The 22,743-nt window shown below is 55.4% G+C and overlaps 1 protein-coding gene across 1 annotated transcript in view; it reads right to left on the bottom strand.

Annotated features, from left to right (window-relative positions):
• Positions 1-22,743, bottom strand: part of PRDM16 (PR/SET domain 16) — a 253,864-nt gene that overhangs the window by 177,481 nt on the left and 53,640 nt on the right. The window contains 1 exon segment of the mRNA XM_017882422.1: positions 16,706-16,756. Within this exon segment, the coding sequence (XP_017737911.1) occupies positions 16,706-16,756 (51 nt within the window).

The following is a 22,743-nucleotide window of genomic DNA, read 5'->3' on the forward strand; positions in this document are numbered from 1 at the left end:
CCAGAGGCTGTGTGTCTGGAGCAGCTGGTGCCCCCACGATCCCATGTCCACCAGGGCACCTCCATTTGAAGCAGACTCTCTCTATGGCCCTGCCAGAGGCACGATCGCTCACGCTCAAGGATCCAGTGCTTGGCCGTCACCCCGCACCTCCCAGCACCGTCACGGCAGCACCCGCAGGTGTCATCCCTGGGACCCCGCACGCCCTCGTGTTGTCTCTGTGTTGTCATTACTGCCGTCGTCATCACCGAACGGCTTCTCCCACTAAAGAGCACGTGTGTGTCCTGTGGGATTTTTCTCTGCGGGGTATTTTCAAGCTGCACCTCTTCCCCACAACCCCTCAGCAAGGACCCTATCCCTCCAACTTCATCATCTGGTTTTGAGGAGAGGCGTGGCCAGGAATAGCCTGCAACCAGGAGTAGGGGAACACAGAGGGAGGGGCCCTGGCCAACCATGCCTCCCGCCAAGGGTGACACTGTGGATCCCGGGTTCCTTGATGAAGCTGGTTCCTTGGGGGCCCCAGGGCAAGACTCCTGCTCCCTCTGGTTGCGTTTTTCCCGATGGCTGACTTTGTCTTCAGATGGACTCCTAGTGACTCACAAGTGTGGGGCTGTCTCTCCGATTCCCATGTTCCCAGAATAATGTGGAGTCCCTGGGGGAAGGAGGGAGCCCTCGGTCTTCAGAGTCTGGGAATGCAACTGGGTCACAAATGCACTTTAATGGGTCAAATAGGAGCCTCATGTCTGCGCTTAGCACACAAAGCCAGAGCGCCTGCGTTCAATGCCCCTCGCAGCTGTGTGATCTTGGGCAGGTTACCGAACCTCTCTGTGCCCATTTCTTCACCTGTAGAATGGGTACCGCTCGCTCAAAGCACAAGTGCCTGAGGGCACATTAGCCAAATAAACAAGCAGACTGAGTTTTCAGTCCTTCCCTCTGAAAGTGCCCTGTACTGGAAGCTTCCATGCAGCTCCAAGGGCAGCAGAGCAGATGGCTTAGAAAAGGAAAGCAGACAGGGTTGGGGGTAGGATGGCAGCTCTTTTCTTTCTCTTCCTGTTGCCTCATGGCCCATGGGAGCAGGAGCTGAGCAGGCTGCAGGCCAGACCCCCCATCAACTGAGAAAACCTGGTCCCCAGGGCACGTTTCTGAACGGAGCCAGGATGGAGGGTGGGCACCAGGATGGAGGGTGGGGCAAGCGGAATGCCAGTTCTTCCAGCCTCTTTCAGGAGGCAGGCTGGGCTGCCACAGGAGGAGTGGAGGAGGTTCCTGAGAGTCTGGCTCCAGGGGTGTCTGGGCAGGTCTCCCCCGGGAACCCAGTTAGGTGGGTCTGGTGTGTGTGTGGGTGGGCTGGTGGGCAATGCCGTGTGTACAGGTCATCTACCCGGCCCCCCTGGGTTCAGTGCCTGCGCTCCAGGGCCTGTTTGCTGGAGAGGGTGAAAGGGACTCTCGCCACTGTGTAAATAGACTTTGCAAAGGCCTCGGCTTTCTCACCCCGTCTCCAGCTCTCCAAACTCACGCTATGAATTAGCGGGCTTATCAAACCCCGTCTGGCAGTTAAAAGATGTTTCCATGCATTGTGAGGCTGCATGGAAACCAAGTCATCTCGCCCCAAGGACAAAGGAACTCAAGTGTTTGAAATGCAAAAATATTTTGACCCGACTACATCATTTTTCAAAGGAAAAAAGTAATTCGCGGCTCACAATTCACTTGCTATCTCACAGGAAGTCCTGTATTTCTTATTCACTCCCCAAGGCCTGCTTCTCTGTGTGAGAGGTCACCTAAGAGGACCAGGGTGTGAGGGACATTCAAGAGTTTTCTTTCCGCCTTTTCCTGTTTTTTTTTTTTTTTTTTTTTCTTGTTAATGCCTCATGTTTGTGAAGTACTCTCCTGAGCCCTGTTCTATGCCTTATCTCCTGGGGTCCTCCCCACCCCAGGAACTTGAGTGGGGTACAGAGTGTCTACCCTCCGTTGCCAAGTCAGAAAACAAGGCCCTAACAGGTTAAGTGACTTGCCCCAGGTCATGCTGATTGACGATGGAGCCAGCACTGAAGCTCCTGGGGTCTCCAGTCCCTTGATGTCTGCCCCCTCCTGGGCTCTTTGGTTCTCCCATGTAATGACTGTGTCTAGATGGGACCTTGAGGCTCATCATCATCGTCATCATCAGCAGTATCAACATCATCATCACTATCATTGCCATCGTCATCATCTCCCTCATCACCTAAATGATCCTCCTTCTCATCATCTGAATCACCACCATCACCACCATCATCACTATCATCACAACCATCACCATCATCATCACCATCATCATCGCCACTATCACCATCATGACCATCATTATCATCAGACCATCACCATCATCACCACCACCACCATCATCATCATCACCATCACCATCATCACCACCACTATCATCACCATCACCATCATCACATCATCACCATCATCACCACCACTATCATCATCACCACCACCACCATCACCACCATGACCATCATCACCACCACCACCACCATCACCATCATCACCATCACCATCATCACCATCATCACCATCATCACATCATCACCACCATCACCACCAACACCATCACCGTCATCACCACCATCACCATCATCATTACCATCATCATCATCATCATCATCATCATCAAAGCTACGATCATCATTGCCTTCATCACTAACATCATCACTACCACCACGGTCACCATCATCTTCATCTTTATTATCAACTTCATCACCACCATCATCACACAAATCTTGATCTCACTCTGAGTCTCAGACATGTGCCAGGTGCTATTTTAAGTTTACTTTACACCCCACAACTTGTATAGTCACCACCATAAATCTGAAGCAGGTTATTTCCACTTTACAGATGGAGAAATTAAGGTGTCAGTAGCATAAAGGAGTTTTCTTACAGAGCCCTTTGCCTTCCAGGAAGTTCTTTTCACCACTAAGTCTCCCAGGTCCACAGAAAGTGCTTGTGGACAGACATTCATGGGGACTCTGGAGCAGCTCAGAAGAGGCTTAGCAGAGAGGCAGCCTGTGGGGTTAGAGCTGAGTAAAACCCCAAAGGCCTGTGGAGCTGTGCTTGGGGCCTGGCCCCCAGAACCACAGGAATCCAGACAATCAGGAAGTGTTCCCTGCTGGGCCAGGACTTGGGTACTTGCTTGGGTTCACATAACCAAAGCTGTTTGAAGAGCAAGAGCTTCTCTTTGAGAGCGGGGTTTCAGAAGGGGTTCCCTGAGGGGTACACCGCAAGGGAGATGCAAGTCTTCCCTGGAGTTGTGTGGGGAGGTGTGAAGGGCATATGACACTGGAAAACCAGGGGCCCAAAGAAGGGCAAGGGGCTCAGAGGATACTATGGGGAGAGTTTGAGGGCCACAACTTTGTAATGGAAGATCCTGTAAGGAAGCCTGGATGAGGGACACGCAGACGGCACCTGCTGCACTAACGAGGGAGCGACAGCTGGGACCAGGCCTGACCATGGAGAGGGGAGGCATATCCCAGGCCCAGGACACGGTCCCACCATGGAGCGGGGAGGCGCAAACCAGGCCCATGGAGGTGGCTCGTGCAGAAATCCCTCGCTTGGGGCTGGTTGTGGGGACCACACTGTTTCCAATCTCAGAAACCTGGACAGCCCAGATCATGCCGGGCTGTGGGCTGCACTGCAAAACACTTCACCGGGTCCCCTCTTGCCCCAGCCTCCTGTTCACTAGTTGGTCTGGGTTTCAGGGCTTTCTTGGGGGGCCCAATTTGCCACTTACTGCCTATGTGGCCTTGGGTGGTGAGTTTACCTGTCTGAATGCAGTTTTCTCACGATTATGTGGAGGGAAAGAAAGGCAGCTGCCTCACAGGGCCGCTGTGTGGCCCCAGCACTCACTGGCTGTGCCCTAAGATCATCCCTTGGCGAGCTGCAGGGGCAGCCTCTACCACCCAGGCCTGAGCCCAGCATGGCCAGACTTTGCACAGGGAGGGTGCTGCCACGCCCAGGCATGATCATCGTGGTGAACGAGGCCCAGAGATGTCTCTCCAGCCCCAGCTGCAGCCCCTGGAAGGAATCCCCGGGACCTTCTGCGTCCGGCGCCTGCCTGGACCCTCCTCATGGGTAAGCTGAGGGCGACTTGGCCTGGACCCTCCTCTTGGGTAAGCTGAGGGTGACTTGGCCTGGACCCTCCTCGTGGGTAAGCTGAAGGCGACTTGGGCCTCCCCTCAGGCTGGTATGACCTGCCGAAGGGCTGTGCGTGGGCAGACACAGGACGGAGGTGCTGCTCGTCCCTGGAGCTCCTCCCCCGGCCCAGGGTGCCCACTAATCCAGGCCTTCCTTCCGGTCTAATTTGCTGCTTTCTCCACTTTGCCAGTTCCCTTTCGCTCCCACCTCCGCATTTCTCGTCCAAAACAGAAATACAAAGGGAGGAAATCTATTCAAAAGTCCTCCTCCTCATTTTATTTTTGCAGCTCGCTGGGGTGCCCAGGCTTCAGATTCTCTTCCGATAATTATCTGCCCTTTCGGGGCCTTGGTAACCCAGAGCCTCAGGTTTGGGAGGCAAGAAGCAAGCCCTGGCCTGGCTCGAGCAGGGAGCCCGTTCCGCAGCAGACACCGCCGCGCGCTGGCCCCTGCCCCTCTAACCCGGTGTGTGTGAGCCGGCTACAGTGGATGCTTTTTGTCTCTGAATATCTCCACTTCCTCTCAGCTGATCCGTGATGAACACCAGACCAGACTCTTTTTATGTGATAATTTTCCATCCCAGGCAATTCAAACATTTCTGTGGCTAATAATCTGAGTCTTGGCCATTGCTCAGAAATAACAGAGGCGAGGTTCCAACATAAAATAATACGTCTTGCTTTTTATTACTTAATTCATCAACACTATACTGGAGAAACATCTTGTTAACTGGGCAAGAAGAAACAGTTTCCCAATGCAGCCCTGGGTGATGGAAGTGGGTGTCAGGTGGAGTCATGGATCCCGTTAGCATAAAAAGAGGCCAACGCTGAAAGAGGGTATTATCCAAAGAGGGAAATATTACTAAATAAGAAATTGGTACACTCGCACGGAATCTGTTACATTAAGAATCCCACCCTTTCTGGCCAAACTCAATTTGTTATCCTCACAATTTCCCCCCCGTAGATAACAGATAAGAGGAATAGCCCCGAGAAGGTGACCCCTCGGAATCTGCGAAGTACAGGGATGCAGCCAAGCCCACCACAGCAGGACAGTAGATGCTTGCCTTTCCCACCCTCCAAGGTCTGTGATGATCTGATTTGGACCCTCACAGCTGAAGGTCCCCAGGGACCTGGGGCACCAAAAGCAAAGGCCTAAGAGGTCCTTGTTGCAGGGAACTGAGGTCCCAGAAGAATTCAGACTCCAGGAGGAGTCTGGTGAGCTTGGTGGAATCTAACCTCATGTCTCCAGCACCCAGGACAGCTCCCCACCCACAGTAGGTGCTTCCTAGACACAGCCAGACCTCCTCCCGCTGCAGGTGCCCAAATCCAAGGATGCTCAAGTCTCTAATAGAAAATGGCATCACAGTGAATTAGCCCTCCGACTCTGTGGGTTTCAATGTGTGGTTGGTTGTATCCCGGCAACACTATTAAATGGAGAAGGGTCTTCAAACACCAGCCTACAGGACCCCAAGGCAGGCATATTTGTTGAATGAATGAGTGAGTGAATGAATGAATGAGGGACGTTTTGAAAATGTAGAACTGAATCAGACACAAGGAACTCGCTAAGCAGATCAGTCAGGGTGAGGGAGGTTATGCCAACGTAACAAACAGCCTCTAAAACTCTGTCTTAACCAAACAACAGTCTTATGTTTCCTAAATAAACGTGTGACTTCTATTTTTTTCCTAAGCCCAGTGTGATTTGGCAGGGCAGCTCTGCTTGTGGTAAAGACTTGAGGAGCTCTCTGGGACTCTCTGGTTGCAGTGTTGGAGAGCAAAGAACTCTGGAGGGACCACACCAGCAGCTGGTGCCCGGCCTAGAGCGGCAGTGCCTACCCTCATACTCACCGGCCTGATGCTCCACCCAACCCCAGGTGGGCAGAAAGTCTCATCCTACCTCGTTCCTGGAAGGCAGAGAGCCATGAACTGGGGCCAGCTGTGCCAATGGCACCCACACACATGAAGGGATGACCCACAACCCTGGGCCACAAGGATTTTAGAATCCAGCCAACTAGAAGAGCCCTCCAAGGCCTGCCAGGTACTGCCAGTGTTCACTGACTACCTTTACCATTTCCTGAGTGTTTGCTGCAGGTGGCACAACCCTACGTGCTTCACTTAACATATTAACAAGTAAAACACCCCCATCGGTGTTCATTTAAAAAAATCATTATCTCACCAAAAAGGGATATTATCATTTAAAACTATTTCCAACCGGGCTTTTCAGACACGTGTCCTTATGCATGTGCATGTTGTTTGCATACAACATGCATCTTCTAGAAAACTCTTTTTTAATGAAGACTTTATTTTTTAGAGCAATGTCAGGCGCACAGGAAAACAGGATGGACAGTACATTGCTCCCTTCGACTCACTCTCTCCCTCTCTCCCCGCGATTCCCCCGTGATGAACACCTACGTTGGTGTGATACTCTTGTTACAATGGATGAACGAGTATCAGCCCGTTATTATTAACGGACGTCCACAGTTGACCTCAGGGGTCATGGTCACGCGTGAATGTAGAATGGCACCTGGACCCACCCTGGGAGTGTCCCACAGAGCCCTGACCCTGCTCTGCCCACTCATCCTGCCCCCCAGCCCGAAGCAGCTCCTGATGGTTTTGGTTCTTCTACAGCGTTGCTTTGTCCCGAGTGCCGTGGGGTTGGAGGCATGGAGCATGCAGCCTTCTCAGACTGGTTGGATTAGGCCAGTTTATCTTCTCTTATCCCGATGTCTCTTCTCCTCTTCCCTCCTGGTCAACCTCACTACCAGTTACTCAGCATCAGCGAAAGCAAGGGGCAGCCTGAGCTGTTCTCCAGTCCCACTGCCAGGTGAGGTGCTGTCACTGTGCCACATACCTGCTCTCTGCCATGTAACCATGTCCCTTCCCTGAGAGGCGGAGCTCATTCCACCCCTGTGCTGTTGGTGTGGCCGTGGAGTTGGCTTCGGGTGTTGGTGTGGCCGTGGGGTTGGCTTCGGGCACAAGTGACGATGGACTTGTTCTAAGTCAGGGCCTAAGGAGGATGAGGACTATGTGTGTCTGCCGTCCTCTTCTGCTGCCACCAGGAATATTTCATGCCCCCAGATAGCTCCAGCATCCAAGGAGGGCAGGCAGTCAGGACAAACTGGGCCCAACCGCCAGTGTGGACCAAGCCCTGCTGCGTGTCCGCAGCTGCTAAGTCGAATGCGATAAGGAGAGGCACCATGTGTGGTTTCGAGCCACCGAGTTGGAGGATGGCTTGTGTCTCCCGCCCCCTCCCTGTGCCACCGTGGCCACAGATGAACACCGTACCTCCTCCCAGAACTCCACCCTGTCCGTCCTGCCTCTCTCCGAGCCCAACTGTGTTGACAGCTCAGTGCCATCCTGGGCTGGGCTCCTGAAGAGTTGGGGGCAGCCCTGACTTCGTGCTGAGACCCGTCTGGGAGGCCATGTGCTGCACGCGACCCTCAGGACCCCACTGTGAGGTCTGTAGGCTGGCGTTTGGAAACTGTCTCCTGCAATTAAGAGTGTCGTGCATTCTTTTCTGACATGGCCTGGTGGGGGTGATACTACCTGGATGGCTAGTGTGGGGATACATTCAGGAGAATCGTGGAGGCTATAGAGCGTGTGGCACCTGGAGAGCATTCTGTAAGCGAAGGTGACAAGCACAGCAGCAGCAAGCAGGCTGGAGGGGTCCCTGCACACACGGCTGGTGTTTGGTAGAGGACGGCCCGGTGTCGGAACCAGGGAGGGGGAATGTCGCATCTCCACGAGCACACACCCTGCCTTTCTCCTTCTTTCCTGCATGACCCTCCTTCCCGCCCCTACCCCTCAACACAAGGCTGAACACACATCGTCTCATGGCCAGCCTGGAACCTGCAGTGGCAGTGAGGCAGGAGGGGGAGGCTTGGCACTGCTGCTCAGTGGCCCCAGCTGGGACCCCCACGGTCCATGCCCCTGTGGGATCATGGTCGGCCCCAGGAAGCCAGTGCCCCCACCAGAGAAGTAGGCTCATGGAGCACAAGCCTGGGATGCTTATGGATCTGCAACCTTCTCCCGGGGCCTGGCTGCCCCACCCTGCCGCCCACCAGCCCCACCCCCGGGGCAGGTGCTTTCTGTAACAGCAGGTGGCTTCTTAGATAAGGTGGGGAGATACCACCTTCCACGAGGGGCCCACCTCCTGCGGAAAATTTCCACCAGCCAGATAGGTCTCACGGACCCCCACCGCAGCCCCAACTGGTCACACGAGGCCCTCACTCTCCCCAGAGCCTTATTCTGGCTCTAGAGCAGGACTGGACCCCAACAAGCCTGGGAAGATCCTCCCTCTATTTGAGGGATTCAGGGCCCACCTGGGGCCCGGCCTGGACACCGCTATGCAGAGGAGCAGCTGCAGAGCGCGGCCCCCAGTGCCCGCACAGGGACACCACTGGGCATGGCAGGACCTCAGAGCCCGGCCCTCAGAGCCGGGAGCACTCAACCTGCACCACGAGAGGGAAGTGTCCTCAGGCCATTGGGTACCTCATCTAGGGGGAGACAGGGTTCGGGAAGCGGGGTGGCACAGTATGACATCACGGACAGTGAGGAGCCGGGCCTTGGGAAGGGACCCAAGTAGTCCCAGCACCCAGGAAAGCTGCCCTCTTTTACCCTGGAGGGGAACCGGCCCCCCGGCTCACTAGTGCACAGAAGCCCAGGTGATGAGAATCGTGGTAACGAGGTTTGGCAGGTGTCTTAGAAGGGAGGCGGTGTGGCTGTGTGGAAGAGAGAACTCCCCACCCAAACCAATTACCGCAGACTTTGCTGAGGTGTGTGTTCGTGTTTAAAGCAGAAGAGGCTAAGCGCGGCTCAGAGCTGATCTATTTTTCTCTCCTAATAGTGCGGCACAATTTAATTAACTCAATATTGCACCCACCTGAAGATTACGGACGGGGTTTATTGACGCCACCATCTGGCTCCTATAAAGCTGGTAATGTAGCCAATAAATCCTGCTTCAGAACCAGGCGCCTGCGAGAGGTGTCCTGCCTGCGGGGCCTCCCCTTGTGCCTGCAAGAGGCATCCCGCCTGCAGGGTCTCCCCGTGCGCTCTGCTGCGGGAGCTGCTTAGGTGGCCACGATGGAGGGGCTGCCCTGGGCACCCTGTGGCGTCGGTTCGGTTGTGGAGAAAGGGTGCCGGTTCCAGGGCAGTACCCGTGTACCCTGACCCCCGCAGGGGCCATGGTGCCACTTCAGAGGCAGGTGTCTGCCCAGGGGCCCCCTACCCTGGTCGCTGGGTTCCCACTACCCTGGTCGCTGGGTTCCCACTACCCTGACTGGTCCCCTCGTTCCCACACCCAGTAAAGAGCAGCCAAGCCCTAGACATGGGTTCTCAGATGCCGGGTGCCCAGAGCTGTGCCTGACTGCCGAGCTCTCACCCCACCTCACCCCGGGTGCCCAGAGCTTGCCTGACTGACACGCGCTCACCCCACCTCACCCCTGAACCACACAGCATGTGAGACTCATTATCTCCCATTGCAAAGGAGGAAACCAAACGGCAAGGCCTGGAGCTTAAGGCTGAGGGGGCCGCACCATCCCGGGCAGAACCAGGCCCAAAGGGCAGGGGTGGGCGGGGAAGGGGCCCTGGCTTGGTCTGGCTCCTCTGGGTCTCCAAGGTAAGAAGACCCCTCTGTTTAACTTGGGGTTAAGGCAACGTCTCAGTGTGTCCTAAAATTTGTGATGTTTTGTCTGCTACTGGAATTTAAGTTTCAGCATAAAGGCTTAGCACGATAGAGGTCATTCCTGATGACAGCAGAGTCCCCAGAGCCACCTGTTCTCATGCCGAGCCAGGGACCCCAAGATGGGGGACACAGCTCCCTGCCCTGCCCTCCAGGCTCCGTCCACACCGCCCCACTTCTGCGGGGCCTCTATGCCAGGCTGTACCCCTCGTAGGCCTTTCGGAAGCTTCCCAGGGATGCTTCAGGGTGAGAAAGAAACCCAGGCTCTTCTTTCAGTCACACAGAAAAAGGACAAGTGAAACTCTCATGTCCCCCCATGCACTCTAGGACTTGGGCTGGATCTGTGTGAACAACGGCCCTCCCCAGGCTGCCCTGAGCCCCTGGCACCCTCAGGCCCTGGGGCCTTGCAGAGCAGAAAGGAAGCCACCTCAGACACGCAGGGCGGAGCCCACGGCACCACCACAGCAGGTAATAAGCCACTGCGTGGGACGGTAAGTAGCTACACCTCTCCCAGCCAAATCTGACGGTTTCCGCTGATTCAAGGGATCCTTTGGCTGAGGTGGGGGTGGGGTAAGTGGAATCAACTCAATTTAGAATGGGGGGAGGGGAGGCGGCAAAAAGGTTACGTTGATAAAGTCGTCACTCAGCCTGGAGCTGCCCATAACTCACCTTGGGCCACGCTAAGGGGCCATTAATCACCCTTATCAGCCTGTGAAGGGGCCCCTGCGGGACCGCCCTACCCCAGGGGGCAAGTTCAGGTGTGGCGAGGTGGCGAGAGGTCAGAGTCCACCCAGGGCCGGCTGCCACCTTGGAGGCCACGGGAGCTGTGGCTGTGGCCCCTCCCTCGGGCCTGATTTCTGCCCTGCGGACTGGAGCCTCGGGAGCAAAGCAGCCTCTCCAGACAAGCCGCAACAGTTGTGAAAACAGGATCCTGGGAGTGAGGTCAGGGGAGGGGGGAGAGAAGGTGGAGAGGGCGGAAGCCAGGCACCTGGGCTGGTCCCCGGGGCAGCTAAGGGTCCCCAGGGCCATGGCCCAGCGCTGCCTTGGGAAGGCGATGGCGCGGGCGGTGCTTTCCGACTTTCTGCTGCCTGGGCCGCCTTACACCTCTCCGCCTGCAGCCTTTGATTCAGCAAAATGAAGGATGCAAACTTCTTAGGAATACTTAGTTTCCATGGTAACCGTAGCTGACCTCAACATTATTGTTCTCAAGAGGGGACTGACTTTACTATATGTTCATTCACTGAATTAATGGACTCCCAGTTCTTTTATCAGCAACCCCGGGACAATGGAAAGAGAGACATGTCGTCAAAGGGCTTTCAGCCACTGTCCAGCCTTTTGTCCGCGGCTTACTGCAACGAAGCAAGTCTATTCAGGCTGAGATTATCAAAATCAACTCGGGGCTGTCTCCGGGGCAGCTAAACACACTTGGATTTCATAAAGACATAACTGATCCCACATGCAAATTAATAATTTGGATAGCAGGGTTCTTAGGGTTAGGGACTTGGGTGTGTATTTTTTTTTTTTTCTTTTTTGGTAATAAAGCGCATGGGTAGGTAAATGCAGTTTAGCGACGGCACTGCGGCGGGATCTGTGTTGCTGGCTGGCTGGTAAGGGAACAGGGGGAAAGGCGGTCTGAACTTCACTCACCTCGCTGGTATAGACCTCAGCAAAACCAAGCTTAGGGAGGCCGCAAAAAGCCTTCTAGATCCGGTACACACCACAGAGCCTTCTAGTTCCCATACGCACCAGCTGAGCCCGACGCATGCACAGCAGCACCTCCTTCTGCAGCTCTGTTTTTCAGGGTCCCTGCATCTCTCCAACCCCACCCCCTCCCCTCCCTACCCCCGCCCCCCACTCCTTTTCTCCCCATCCGTCCAGCCTCCTTGAGGAGGAAAACAATACAAACAGAATACAGTAAGCCACAGGCCTGGACACCGAACAGCAGTCTCTGGCTGCGTGGTGCTGCGCTGGGCTCAAAGCCCGGCATGGCCAGGAACTTGGTGTTATCCCGCTCGAAAATTGCCCGGAGTCCCAGCAAGGTCCCAGCCGCGTTTAGACCTCAGGGTGTGTGGCCTCCTCCAGTAACTGCTGCACAAAAGACACTTAGCAGTTGCCTGTCTGTCTCGCTCCCATCTTCCTGGGCTCAGGAGTCATCCTTCATTAGCCCCCAGTCCCCACGGGACGGACACAGAAAACCTCTGGCTTCCTCATTACCGGAGTCCTTTTGCCCGGGCCGAGCTATAGAAAATGCCCGCACCACAGCCCAGTGGGACAGGCCATGGTTCTAACATCCAAATAATCATTTCACAAATTATCATCATTATCAATCAATCACCCTGTTTGGACAATGCGAGGCTGGGCTATCAGATGACTTTTATGACCTGTAGCATTTTGTATGTAATAATAATAACCGGGAGAGATTTATGGACCCATCACGGGCCCCTCTTCCAGCGGAATGACTTTATTAGCTCGATTTATTTTTGACCCTCCTCTAAGCCTCTGCACTCCCGCCCCTCGCCCTGGGGGCTGGCTGGGGTGGACGCATTTTCCGAAGCTTCTGAAGGGTTTTTTTCAGGTCCTCAGGCCTAGCCGTCCCAAGCGAATTCACAATGTATTTATTTTGGGAGGAGGGGATAAAGAAGCGGAGGGGAAAAGAAAATAAAATAAGAGAAAAGGTCACTTCCTTTTGTTTGTGTTTTCCCGTTCTGTATTAACACGTCCTTCCTTTTCAAGAGGGGGAAGGAAAACACGATAAAGTGGACAAAGGGAAAGGCTGCCGGGCCATGTTTCCCCTTTCATATCGCCAGAGATTGAATCAAAATTCTTTCAGCTGATAGCATCTCCCGGGTGGACTACACTCTTGTTAACGGATAAATTCAAGCCCTCCAGAAAGTCAAAGAATAAATTTAAGCCTTTTGCCAAATGTCTATCCTATTGGATTTTGATAAGATGGCCATTGAGCCTTAATAATGTCTTCCATCCATTTTCAGCGAGCCCTTAACACGGCTCTTGATTCGTCCCCAAAGCCTCTTCGCCCGGCCTTTTTATTACCGGCTCTGGCGGGCTCTCCAGGGAGCCGCGCGCCCCGAGTGATGGATGGACAACTCGCTAGATTATCTCCCGCAGATGTTTGCTCTCCAGGAGCCCCCGGGCTTTCCCTCTAAGTAAACAGAGACTAAATAGAGAGTCCGCTGGAGGGAGCGGTCCCAGAGGTCCCCGCACCGCGGCCAGCAAAGGCGCGACGCAGCCCGGCCCACAGCCAATGTGACTTTTGGGAAGCGCCGGTAACGCGCGCCCAGGGCGCACCAGGGCGGGCGCGGGGACGAGGCCAAAGCTCTGGGCTGCGCGGTTGCACGGGCTGCGGAGTGAACGAAGGCGCGGAGGCCCCGGTGGGAGACAGAGGGGACACGGGAGGCCAGGGTGAGGCTGAAGGGGCACAGGAGGGATGAAGGAGGACCCTCCCCTGCGGCTGCTGGTGGCTCCGCCCTCCTGGGGGCGGGGGCGGGGCTGACGGGAGGCACCTCTGTAGCTCCCACAGGAGACCCGCCCCGCGCACAGTCCCGGGTTCGAATCCCAGGCCTCCATACATCCCCGGACCCGGCCACCCTCGCCTGTACATTCTGAGTAGAGTCATCCTGCGTCCAGCCCCTTCAGAAACCTCGCTCTCTGATATTTAAAATTCCTAACCGTGGCTTCCCCACAAAATATCACCTTTTCTGCAGCTCATGTGCCAAGCTGCTGATTGAATTAATTAACTTCGTCACATTTCACTGAGGCAGATAAAGAACAGGAAGTTTAACCCTCCCAGCGGTGGATGAACTGAAGTCAGAGACAGGAGTTGCGCACCCCCCCACACACCGTGATGTTCCCCTATGAGGTTTTTAATGCTCCCAAGTGTGCCTTTGGGTGACGCAAACTACAAAACCCCGAAACCAGGATCCTTGTCCTATAAGTAAGGATTGCACTGAATTCATCCTGAAAACAGCACCACGGTGTGCACAGTTACCGTAGCAATCCACACATTGCACCTATACCGATAGCTCTAAGTGGCGCCTCTGTTTGCAGGGTGGGGCCTCTGGACTGATGCCTCTCGAGGGCTGTCTGTCCTGGTCTTCCTGGCCCCCGAGTCTGAAGCCTTTGCCTTTGAATTTTAGCTCACATCTCTCAGTCTCTCAGCCCCAACTCCCCCCGGCCCCCCGAGAGTGCCTGGAAATGTAACTGAATGGGTCCTGTCAGAGCCCTGGGGTTAGGGATCTGATTCTCCCACCAGCGTGGCCTTGGCAAACACTCGAATCCCCCAGACCTGACGGCGTTTAGTGTAGAGGCTGAAAAAACTGTGAGTTGATGGCCCAGGCAGTGCTGTGTGGCAGCCTCCCCCTCTGGTGGAGCTGCGCCTGAGGACTTGGGTGAGGATGCCTCCTCCAGGCAGCCCCCAGCCCCTCGGACCGGGCTTGCAGGGCAGCGGCAGGGAGGAGCCCTGGGCTGGGGTCAGGAGGCCTGCTTAGACAGGACCGCCCACCAATGCCCTTGATGCTGGCTCTCGTACCCTGCACGGAGCTCCCTGCAGTGGTGTTGTGGGGGGTCTTGTGCATTGGGTCTGCTCTGATTCTGTGGGATGGCAGAACCTGGAACTCCTCAGCCCAACCCAAGGCTCTCAACCAGCTTTCCAAGCGCCTGCGTCAGAGGGATGCCTGCTGCCCTGGGCACTTGGAAGTAGGCCCCTGGCTGGACAGCACCTCATACCCACCCCGGGAGCCACTCTCAAGAATGATCTTGGGCCACACTGGGCAAGACCTGATGGCCCCATATATAAGACAAAAAGGCAAACCCACTGTGGCCCAGAGACACAGAAGGTGGTGCCCACCTCACCCTCCTTCTGTCCTGTTTCAGTCTGGTTCAGAAGCAGCCAGCACTTGCCTCCTCCGTGCCCTTTAAATCTAGACTTGACCTTTTAACCTTCTGCCTTGACCCCTGTTCCTAGACCAAGCAATCCCTCCCAGCATAAACGGATCCCCTTCTAACCTCCTGCCAGGCCACCTCCACGACGCATTTAGGAGAGGCACGGCCAAGGAGAGCGTCTTGAAAACGTCAGAGGGTCCAGGGACGCGTGGGGTGGAAGACTCAATGCTCTCAGGCTCACTCCAGAGCTTGAGGGGTTCGCACTGACTGCAGGTCACTTTTCGCGGGAAGTGAAAATACTGCAGTTCTCGGAAATCAGCAGCGCTGCTTACTGTTTCCTGCTCCTCTACGTCCTTTAAGAAAATGTGAAATCATTTAAAGAGGCAGGAAAGAAGAAAGAGGGAAAGTGGAAAAGACCAGCCCTGGAATTTGCTCCATGGCGCAGTCAAACATGGGCGCAGGAAGACCTCAGGCGTCCTGTGGACAGCGGGGACTGAGAACTAACACCTTGTCCTCAGACAGAAGGACCCCAGCAGGCCAGACACAGCCACACGAGTGATGGGGAGGGACATGGGAACCATTCACCCAGTTTCCAGAGGCCTTTCCGTGGGTCACTGCGGGCTCAGAAGAAGTCTCCATTGCCATGGTTTCTCTAAAATCAATGTCTCTGGGGTTGAACCTGGAGAGAAGGGTCAGGTTCCCCTGTGCTTTGCGGATAGCTCTGCCCAGATGGTGGGTCCCCGTCCCTCATAGGCAGCTCCGCCCAAATGCCTCAGCTCAGAGACTGGGAGTTTGGTGGAACTAGCACAGGGCTTTCCTTTGACTTTGGGAGAAAAATGGCATATCAATGACTTGAATACTCAGCTCAGGTCGTGGGGTCAGGCCTTCCTAACCACAAGGCGCCAGTACCCCTCAAGCCCATATTCTGCGTCACGGAAACCAGTTGTAATTCTGACAGAATTGTAACAGCACTCGATAGGCACTGACTCAGCACTGGCTCCTCTGTGCCAGCAGCCCCCATAGTGCCCCCCGTCCCCCGTGATGCTGTCTGGGTGGAGATGTGTCAATGTGACTCTCTACATTTTATCTTGCTTTAAAGCAAAGATGCCAAGTGAAGGACTGTTACTTTAATTTTACTAGAAAACCCAAGAAAGTAGGAGATCAGCCACCACGTGTGAGCGTGCCTGTGTCTGTGGACGTCTGTGCGTGCGTGCAGACAATGCATAGCCCCTGGAAGCCGAGTTCTGGCTGCTGAATGGGTTCTAGGTTTTGGAGCTGCTTTCCAGGCCGTTCCTCCTCCTGGCCGTCTAGACTGCAGTGTGCACACCCAGCGACACGTGTGACTGTGTGTGTCTCCCCAGGGTCCGTGTGTTTCTCTGCATATCATTCTCCCTCTGAATCTGTTAGAGCTAATGTTTGTCCACCAGCCGTTACCCACCACCAGTCAGCAAAGCTGTGGATAATGCCACGTGGACACTTTTTCTTTCGCCTCGTGGTTTGCTTATTTAAAGCGATGCTTCTTTGGAAGCTACGAGTGCAGCAAAAGGCTTTGTTGAATCTGCAGCCAATTTTTCCCCGTATTCGTTTCATGAGAGTATCCAGCGAAGACAGTTAAATAAACACAACCTGTGTTTATTTAATTTTCCTGTCTGCGTGGCCTGAAGCTTTCCCACAGGTACAGGGCTCTCCTCCGCTCTTGGGAGTTAGGAGAGTGGCGGCTGGCCCTGTACCTGTGACCCTACGGCGACATTATCCCCACCTCCCCACACAATAAAAAGAAGCATCCCTGCTAATGCCAGCAAAGCCACCGTCCTGTGCACACGTCAGTCCACGGATAACACATTGCTCAGGGCCCGCCAGCAACATTCCGACGGCACGCTTGTTAACTCAGGGACTGCTGGGATGGCGGTTGCCCTGCCAGGAGCTCCGGGAACGCTGGGGAGCCGAGGCGGCGCGGGACGAGCTCTCCTACCTTTTGGATGCAGCCTTCCTGGGGCGGCACTTCCGTATCCGTCAGTATTTGCTGCAAAACAATTTTGAGAGGGGTTGTTAGTTTCTGATAAAACGTCGTTCTCAAGCTACACTGGGTTCTAAACGGTGGGGGCAGATCCACTGTCCCCAAAAGTCACAGGGTGGGACCTAGCGGCTTCTCCACAGCAGGAAATGAAGGCTCCATTGATCGCAGGTACCCCTTCTTCCAGCAGAGGCTCCCCAATCACCGAGGACCCCAAGCCCCCCCCCCCCCCCCCCAGGGACTTCACCTCCCTGGAAACACCACACTCCGGGGATGGAGACACAGTGTGTCACTCACTCTGGCCCTTTAGTGGTTGGGTGGGGACCCAGGTCAAGGCATCTCAAGGTGAGCCATTCGTATTATTTATGAGAAGCATCTGGGCAGAGCACACGGACACCCCGGATGCTGAACAGACTCTATTTGTATTTCCTCCGAGTTCCATGGACAAATCACACCGTGTGTATTTAGACATAACTTGGCCTGTGTTGTGCCTGGCCCTGGACGGGTGAGGGACAGCAAGGTGCGGTCCCTGCCCTCTGGGGGCTTACAGTCCAGCTCGGGAGGTGGAGGTTGGGGGGAGCTGAACTCTGCCCAGTGGTACCAGGAAACAGAGGCGGGTGGCCAGAGCGAGGGGCAGAGGTTGGCCAGCGCCCTGCAGAAGGACGGCTTGGTGGGTGCTGGAGAGAGAGGGAGTTCGTGCCATGTCTCTGCTTCCTCTTTTTTGGCAAATCAGAGGTGTGAGCGTTTTAACTGGCTCTTCACTCCCATCCATGTCCCTGGGAGGGGGATGCCCCCCATGGCTTTTGGAGGAAACTTCTCAAAGGAAATCAAGCTAAGGCAGAAAAGCCGCTGTGCCTAGTGTCATGCAGGGGCCTGGGATGGCCACTGAGGACCCTCCAGCAGTTCGCTGTGGGCCTCACAGGAGCTCCCGCCCCCTCACCCACGTGTGACAGAGGCCGAGACAGGGAGGCTGGAGTGGGCCAGCAGTCAGCTTGTTCTTCCTCCCGGGTTGCTCCGGCTGGAGCGTTCTTTGGCTCTGGAGAGCATTTTGCCGGGTGTCTCCTCTTAAAAGCCACCAGGCTGCACTCCAGAGGGGCGGCGTCTCAGTGACCCATCCCAGAGTGCTGTCTGTGCTAAGCAAACTGACAAACGAGCTCTAGAAATTGGATTTTTCCCTTCTGGACCCAAAGTGGCCGTGCGCGGATAAGTATACGGAAACCGCAACGTTGTTTCCATAAGAATAGAACCAAGATTGAAACTGATACTTGAAAAATAAAAGGAGAAATGATGCTCAAGCCAAAGGTTTTCCTTCCCCTCCCCTCAATATTACATGATGACTTTACACATCATAAGGACGGAGCACAGCGTGCCTGCCAAGGCGCAATTGACAAGCTGGAGTTCCCAGCCACAGCGGGGCCCAGCCTGATCGCCTTCTGGGTCACCCCGCGCTAATGTGAATGGCAGTGATGGCTGCTAGATTCAGGCACCTAGATGGGCTGCGTTTGGAAGAGGAGAAAGCCTTAGGAGGGGTGTGACCTGCCCGCGGGGCCGAGGCTGGAGGCAGAGCTTGGGGCGTATTGATGACTTGAATACTCAGCTCGGGTTGTGGGGTCAGGCCTTCCTAACCACAAGGCTGCCAGTACCCCTCAAGCCCATATTCTGCGTCACAGAATCCAGTTGTAATTCTGACAGAATTGTAACAGCACTCGGTAGGCACTGACTCAGCACTGGCTCCTCTGTGCAAGCAGCCCCCACGGTGCCCCCCTGGAGGCAGAGCTCAAGGCAGTGCTCAGGTGGAATCTGCCCTCGCTCTGGATGCTGGAGGACCGTTCGGCCGTTCCAGGTCTGGTGAAATGGATGCCCATCCCACTGGTGGCCCTGGAGCTCTTGAGAGTAGAAGGACAGATCCCACCACAGTGAGCCGCCCCGAGCAGAGAAACTGTGGATCTCGTTGCCAGTTAAAGGCTGGGCTGAAACCAGAACCAGGGCCTCCCCAGTCCTGCCTGCTTCATGAGGCGCATCGAGGAGTGAGATGCTGGTTGCGTCTCTCTGCCATTCGCGGCCAAGTCACAGGCACCTGCGCAGACACCACCAGCGAGAGGGCCCTGTCCTCCTCACCCTGCCCTGCCAGTGCCTGCTCAAAAACCCACACACCTGCCCAGAGCCCACAGGGGCCTGGCGCTGGTCTGGGAGCATTTGGTGGCCTCTGGTTGGGCACTTTCCTGGAGGCTCCTTCCTGTTCCCGGTGGGAAAGTGCGTGCCACAGCCCATTCAAGCCATTCCCAACACAAGTGACACCCCCACCATCACCCCCCAGCTAGGTCAGTCCAGGAGCCCCCGTTAACACCGCATCCTCACATTCAGAGAGGGCTAGTGTGAGAGCCCTCCAGCCACCCACCGATGCCACCCTGGGCCTCAGATGCAAAGCCTTTCAGGTGGGGGCCGCCCTCCCCCTCCCTCTGTCCACGCTGCTCTCTGCTGGGTGTGCTCCGTTCCTGCTGTGGCCAGCTGCATTTTCACTTGCACTTTTGGTGGCCTGATCTTCCTGTCTCCCTGCCCTCCGAGTGGCCGGATGGGATGGAACGCCCCCATAAACCCATCTGTCAAGCCATGAGGAGGCCCTTTTTGCCTTTCTGGCAGAGTCTGACAGGGTCTGTGCGTGGGCTTGGCCAGCACTCCTGCTCCCTGGAGCTTGTCATCAGGTGGGTACGCAGGGATGGACCTCCAACACTGGCCCCAATAGTTGAAGGCGTTACATGCGACGCACTGACCAGGAGGGCCAGGTCATATGGTGTGGCATCAGGAGGTGGGACGTGGCCAGCCCCGGGGTGGTGGTGGGGGCAGGTGCTACAGCTGCTGGGCTCCCGGCTGTCTCTCTGGATCCTCTGAGCACGATGCCTGGGCCCCCTTCGGGTTGAGGGTGTAGGCTGCTGAGGACTGTGGTCACAACGGAGCCCAGTGTGGAACCACGGAAGAGCCACACAGATATAGAGCCCTCCCCAGCTGCCCTGCACCCCCTGAAGAGGAAGCCGGCGCCCGATGGCAACAGAGAGAGAAGCGGCCTCCTGCAGGAGGGGCACTGGGTCCTGAGCCACATTCCGGAACTGCCTGCCCCATCTCACAGCCCACCTTGGCAGGTATGAAGACCATTAACTCTGCCTCTTCACTCGCTGCTGAGCTCAGGTGGAAAAACGGCTGGACGCGCTCCCTGGCTTCCCCAGCCCTGGCCCCCTCCCTTGCCTGAGCCGCTGTTCTGCTGAAAACCATCTTTATTTTGCTAGCTGGGCCCTCAGCACACGCACCGCTGGCCCCTGGATTGCTGGCAATGGCCACCGTGCTCTCCACCTCTCCGCACCCCGGCAGAAGTATTAGGTGTGTTTGATTAAGCGTTTTAGCCAAAAAAGCGAGGTCTGACCTCTGGCATTTAGCTTCTCTTGCGGGTACCAGTGCCAGGATTTAGCTAAGTGGGGTTGGTCAGAACCTCTTTTTTGACTCTTAAAATAAATACCCTCTGTTCTCCAAAAAGTCAGCAAAGAGGCCACGTACGCAGAGGCGCTTACGGCTCTGGAGTTCTGGCACGGCCCCAGGGGGGCTCAGCTTGCTGTTTGGTGTCACAAATGGATCCCAGAAGGTTTCTCTCCTGTCAAAATATCTGTTATTAAAGTATCCGAGAACCTAACAAAGGAGGAAGCCCAGAGTGAGCCCCGGCCACGGAGCCGCTTCCAAACCGGCGGGAGGTGAACGGAGCCTGGCGCGTTGGAGGCTGAGGCCCATGAGGGCCCCCAACACTCCAGTTTATGCACCCCTTGCTCTTGGCATTGAGAGCAAACCTCCTCTCTCTAACTGACTTCTCTTTTCTTTCTTTTTCTTCTTCTTCTTCTTCTTTTTTTTTTTGTAACAGGGTGTCTCGCCCAGGCTGGAGTGCAGTGGTGCAATCATGGCTCACTGCAGCCTCAGCCTCCTGAGCTTAAGCAATCCTCTCAACTCAGCCTCCTGAGTAGCTGGGACAACAGGCACATCACCACCCTGGCTAATTTGTTTTATTTTTTGTAGAGATGGGGTCTCACTCTGTTGCCCAGGCTGGGACTCCTGGACTCCAGCAATCCTCCCAAAGTTCTGGGATTATAGGTGTGAGCCACCATGCCCAGCTCGGCTCTAAACCAACCTTCCTTCCTTCCTTCCTTCCTTCCTTCCTTCCTTCCTTTTCTTTCTTAATTCTTTCCTTTCTTCTCTCTCTCTCCCCCCCCACCCCACACCCGCAGGCTAGAGTGCAGTGGCTCGATCAGCTCACTGCAACCTTGACCTCCTGGGCTCAGGTGATCTTCCTACCTCTGCCTCCCAAGTAGCTGGGATTAGAGGCATGCTCCACCATGTCTGGCTAATTTTTTGTATTTTTTGTAGAGACAGGGTCTCACTGTGTTGCCCAGGCTGATTTCTGACTCCTGGACTCAAGCAATTCTCCTGCCTCGGCCTCCCAAAGTGCTGGGACAACAGGCGTGAGCCACGGTGCCTGGTTCTAACCTACTTTTCTTTCTTGCCCATTTCTGAAGTAGCTTCATTGGACCCAAAGATGTGGGTCTGAGTCTAGAACCTACTAAAAGCTGATTCCAAGGCCTCCTCTCCTTGAAGAAGCCCCTATGGGTGGAGTCGGGGGGTCAGGGTTGTCTGTGCAGGGCACCCAAGGGTGTCTAAATGGCAGAGCTGATGGAGCTCTCCACAACCCCCACATCCCATCTAGGCTCCAAACCTCGCTCTGCTCACTGCTGGGAGGTTGTGGGGTCGAGGGGCTCAGGGTTCTGCTGGAGACACAGCCTGAGCAGAGGTCTTGGTGGTCAGCAGCTCCAGCTTCCCTGCAGCCTACACGTTCAGCAGGGTTTTACACCCAACTAAACAGTGCCCCTGGCAGGGCTGGAAGCTGATGACCAGGCCACACTGAGCCTCCACATCTCAGGATCATTTAACTCTTGGAGAGCCACCCACACATCCTCCTTTTCTGAGAGATGGAGTTTTTAAAGAACAAATCTTATTCTTCATTTTCTTTTCCAAATGGAAGCCCTGAGTACTGCCAATTTCCCTGGTGTAAATGTTGCCTCAAGGTGATGGCAATGGTGAGGTCAATCATAACAGCAGCAGGTCATCTTCTGGGGCCCTGCTGCATGTAGGGGGCCTGTCTCAGGCACCGCGGATGCAGACCTCCTCCTCACAACCACATGTGGGAAGCAGGAACCAGCAATGCCCCTGCTGTGTAGACGGGAAACAGGGGCTGCAGAGTTGAAGTGACTGGGCAGTTGATGAGGAGCTGCTCAGGGTGGCGCCCGCACTCGAATGCGGGCCTCCTGACTCCCGGGGCGTGCGCCGGTGGGACAGAGGCCTCCGGGTGGATGCCTCAGCAGGAAGAAGCCACATGCCAGGCCCTTCCACCCGGGACTTGCACCTGAACCCCGGCCAGGCCTCTCTCCGTGGCCAAGCTCCCTCTGGCCGTGTGGGCTCCAGCGGAGCTGGGTGGCTTCCCGTTGGCAGCTCCCGCAAGAACCGTGAAAGGCGGTTAGTCACCGGCCGCCCCGGCTCTGGCTCCCAGAGCAAAGACTGCACTGGTGTTGACACAAACCCTTGAGCTCTCAACCGGGAGTCGGGTAATATTTATCTATTTTTTGCATTAAAAAAAATCAGCTTGGCCGTGTTTGAGCTACAGAAATGATTTTTTTAAAGCTCCTTGGACACTGTTTTTAGCTTTTATGCCTAAACAGATACTTCTCAGTTCCTTCAAGTGAGATCTATCCAATGAATGGAGGCTCTCTCTTTACTCCTAAGAAAAATATTTACATAGTCAAGTACGGCGCAGAAAAGGACCCTGAGCTCTGGAGAGCCCGTCCTGAAACGCACAGAGGTTTCTACGCCGCTGTTTACACTCCCAGCCGCCACCTCCCTCACTCCTGCCCTCTACATCCCCCGACCCCAACCACCAACGCCTTCCCAAGCCTCCTGCATTGGGCCCT

The sequence above is a fragment of the Rhinopithecus bieti genome, unplaced genomic scaffold (genome assembly GCF_001698545.2).
Source record: "Rhinopithecus bieti isolate Rb0 unplaced genomic scaffold, ASM169854v2 scaffold_13351, whole genome shotgun sequence".
Classification (NCBI taxonomy): domain Eukaryota; kingdom Metazoa; phylum Chordata; class Mammalia; order Primates; family Cercopithecidae; genus Rhinopithecus; species Rhinopithecus bieti.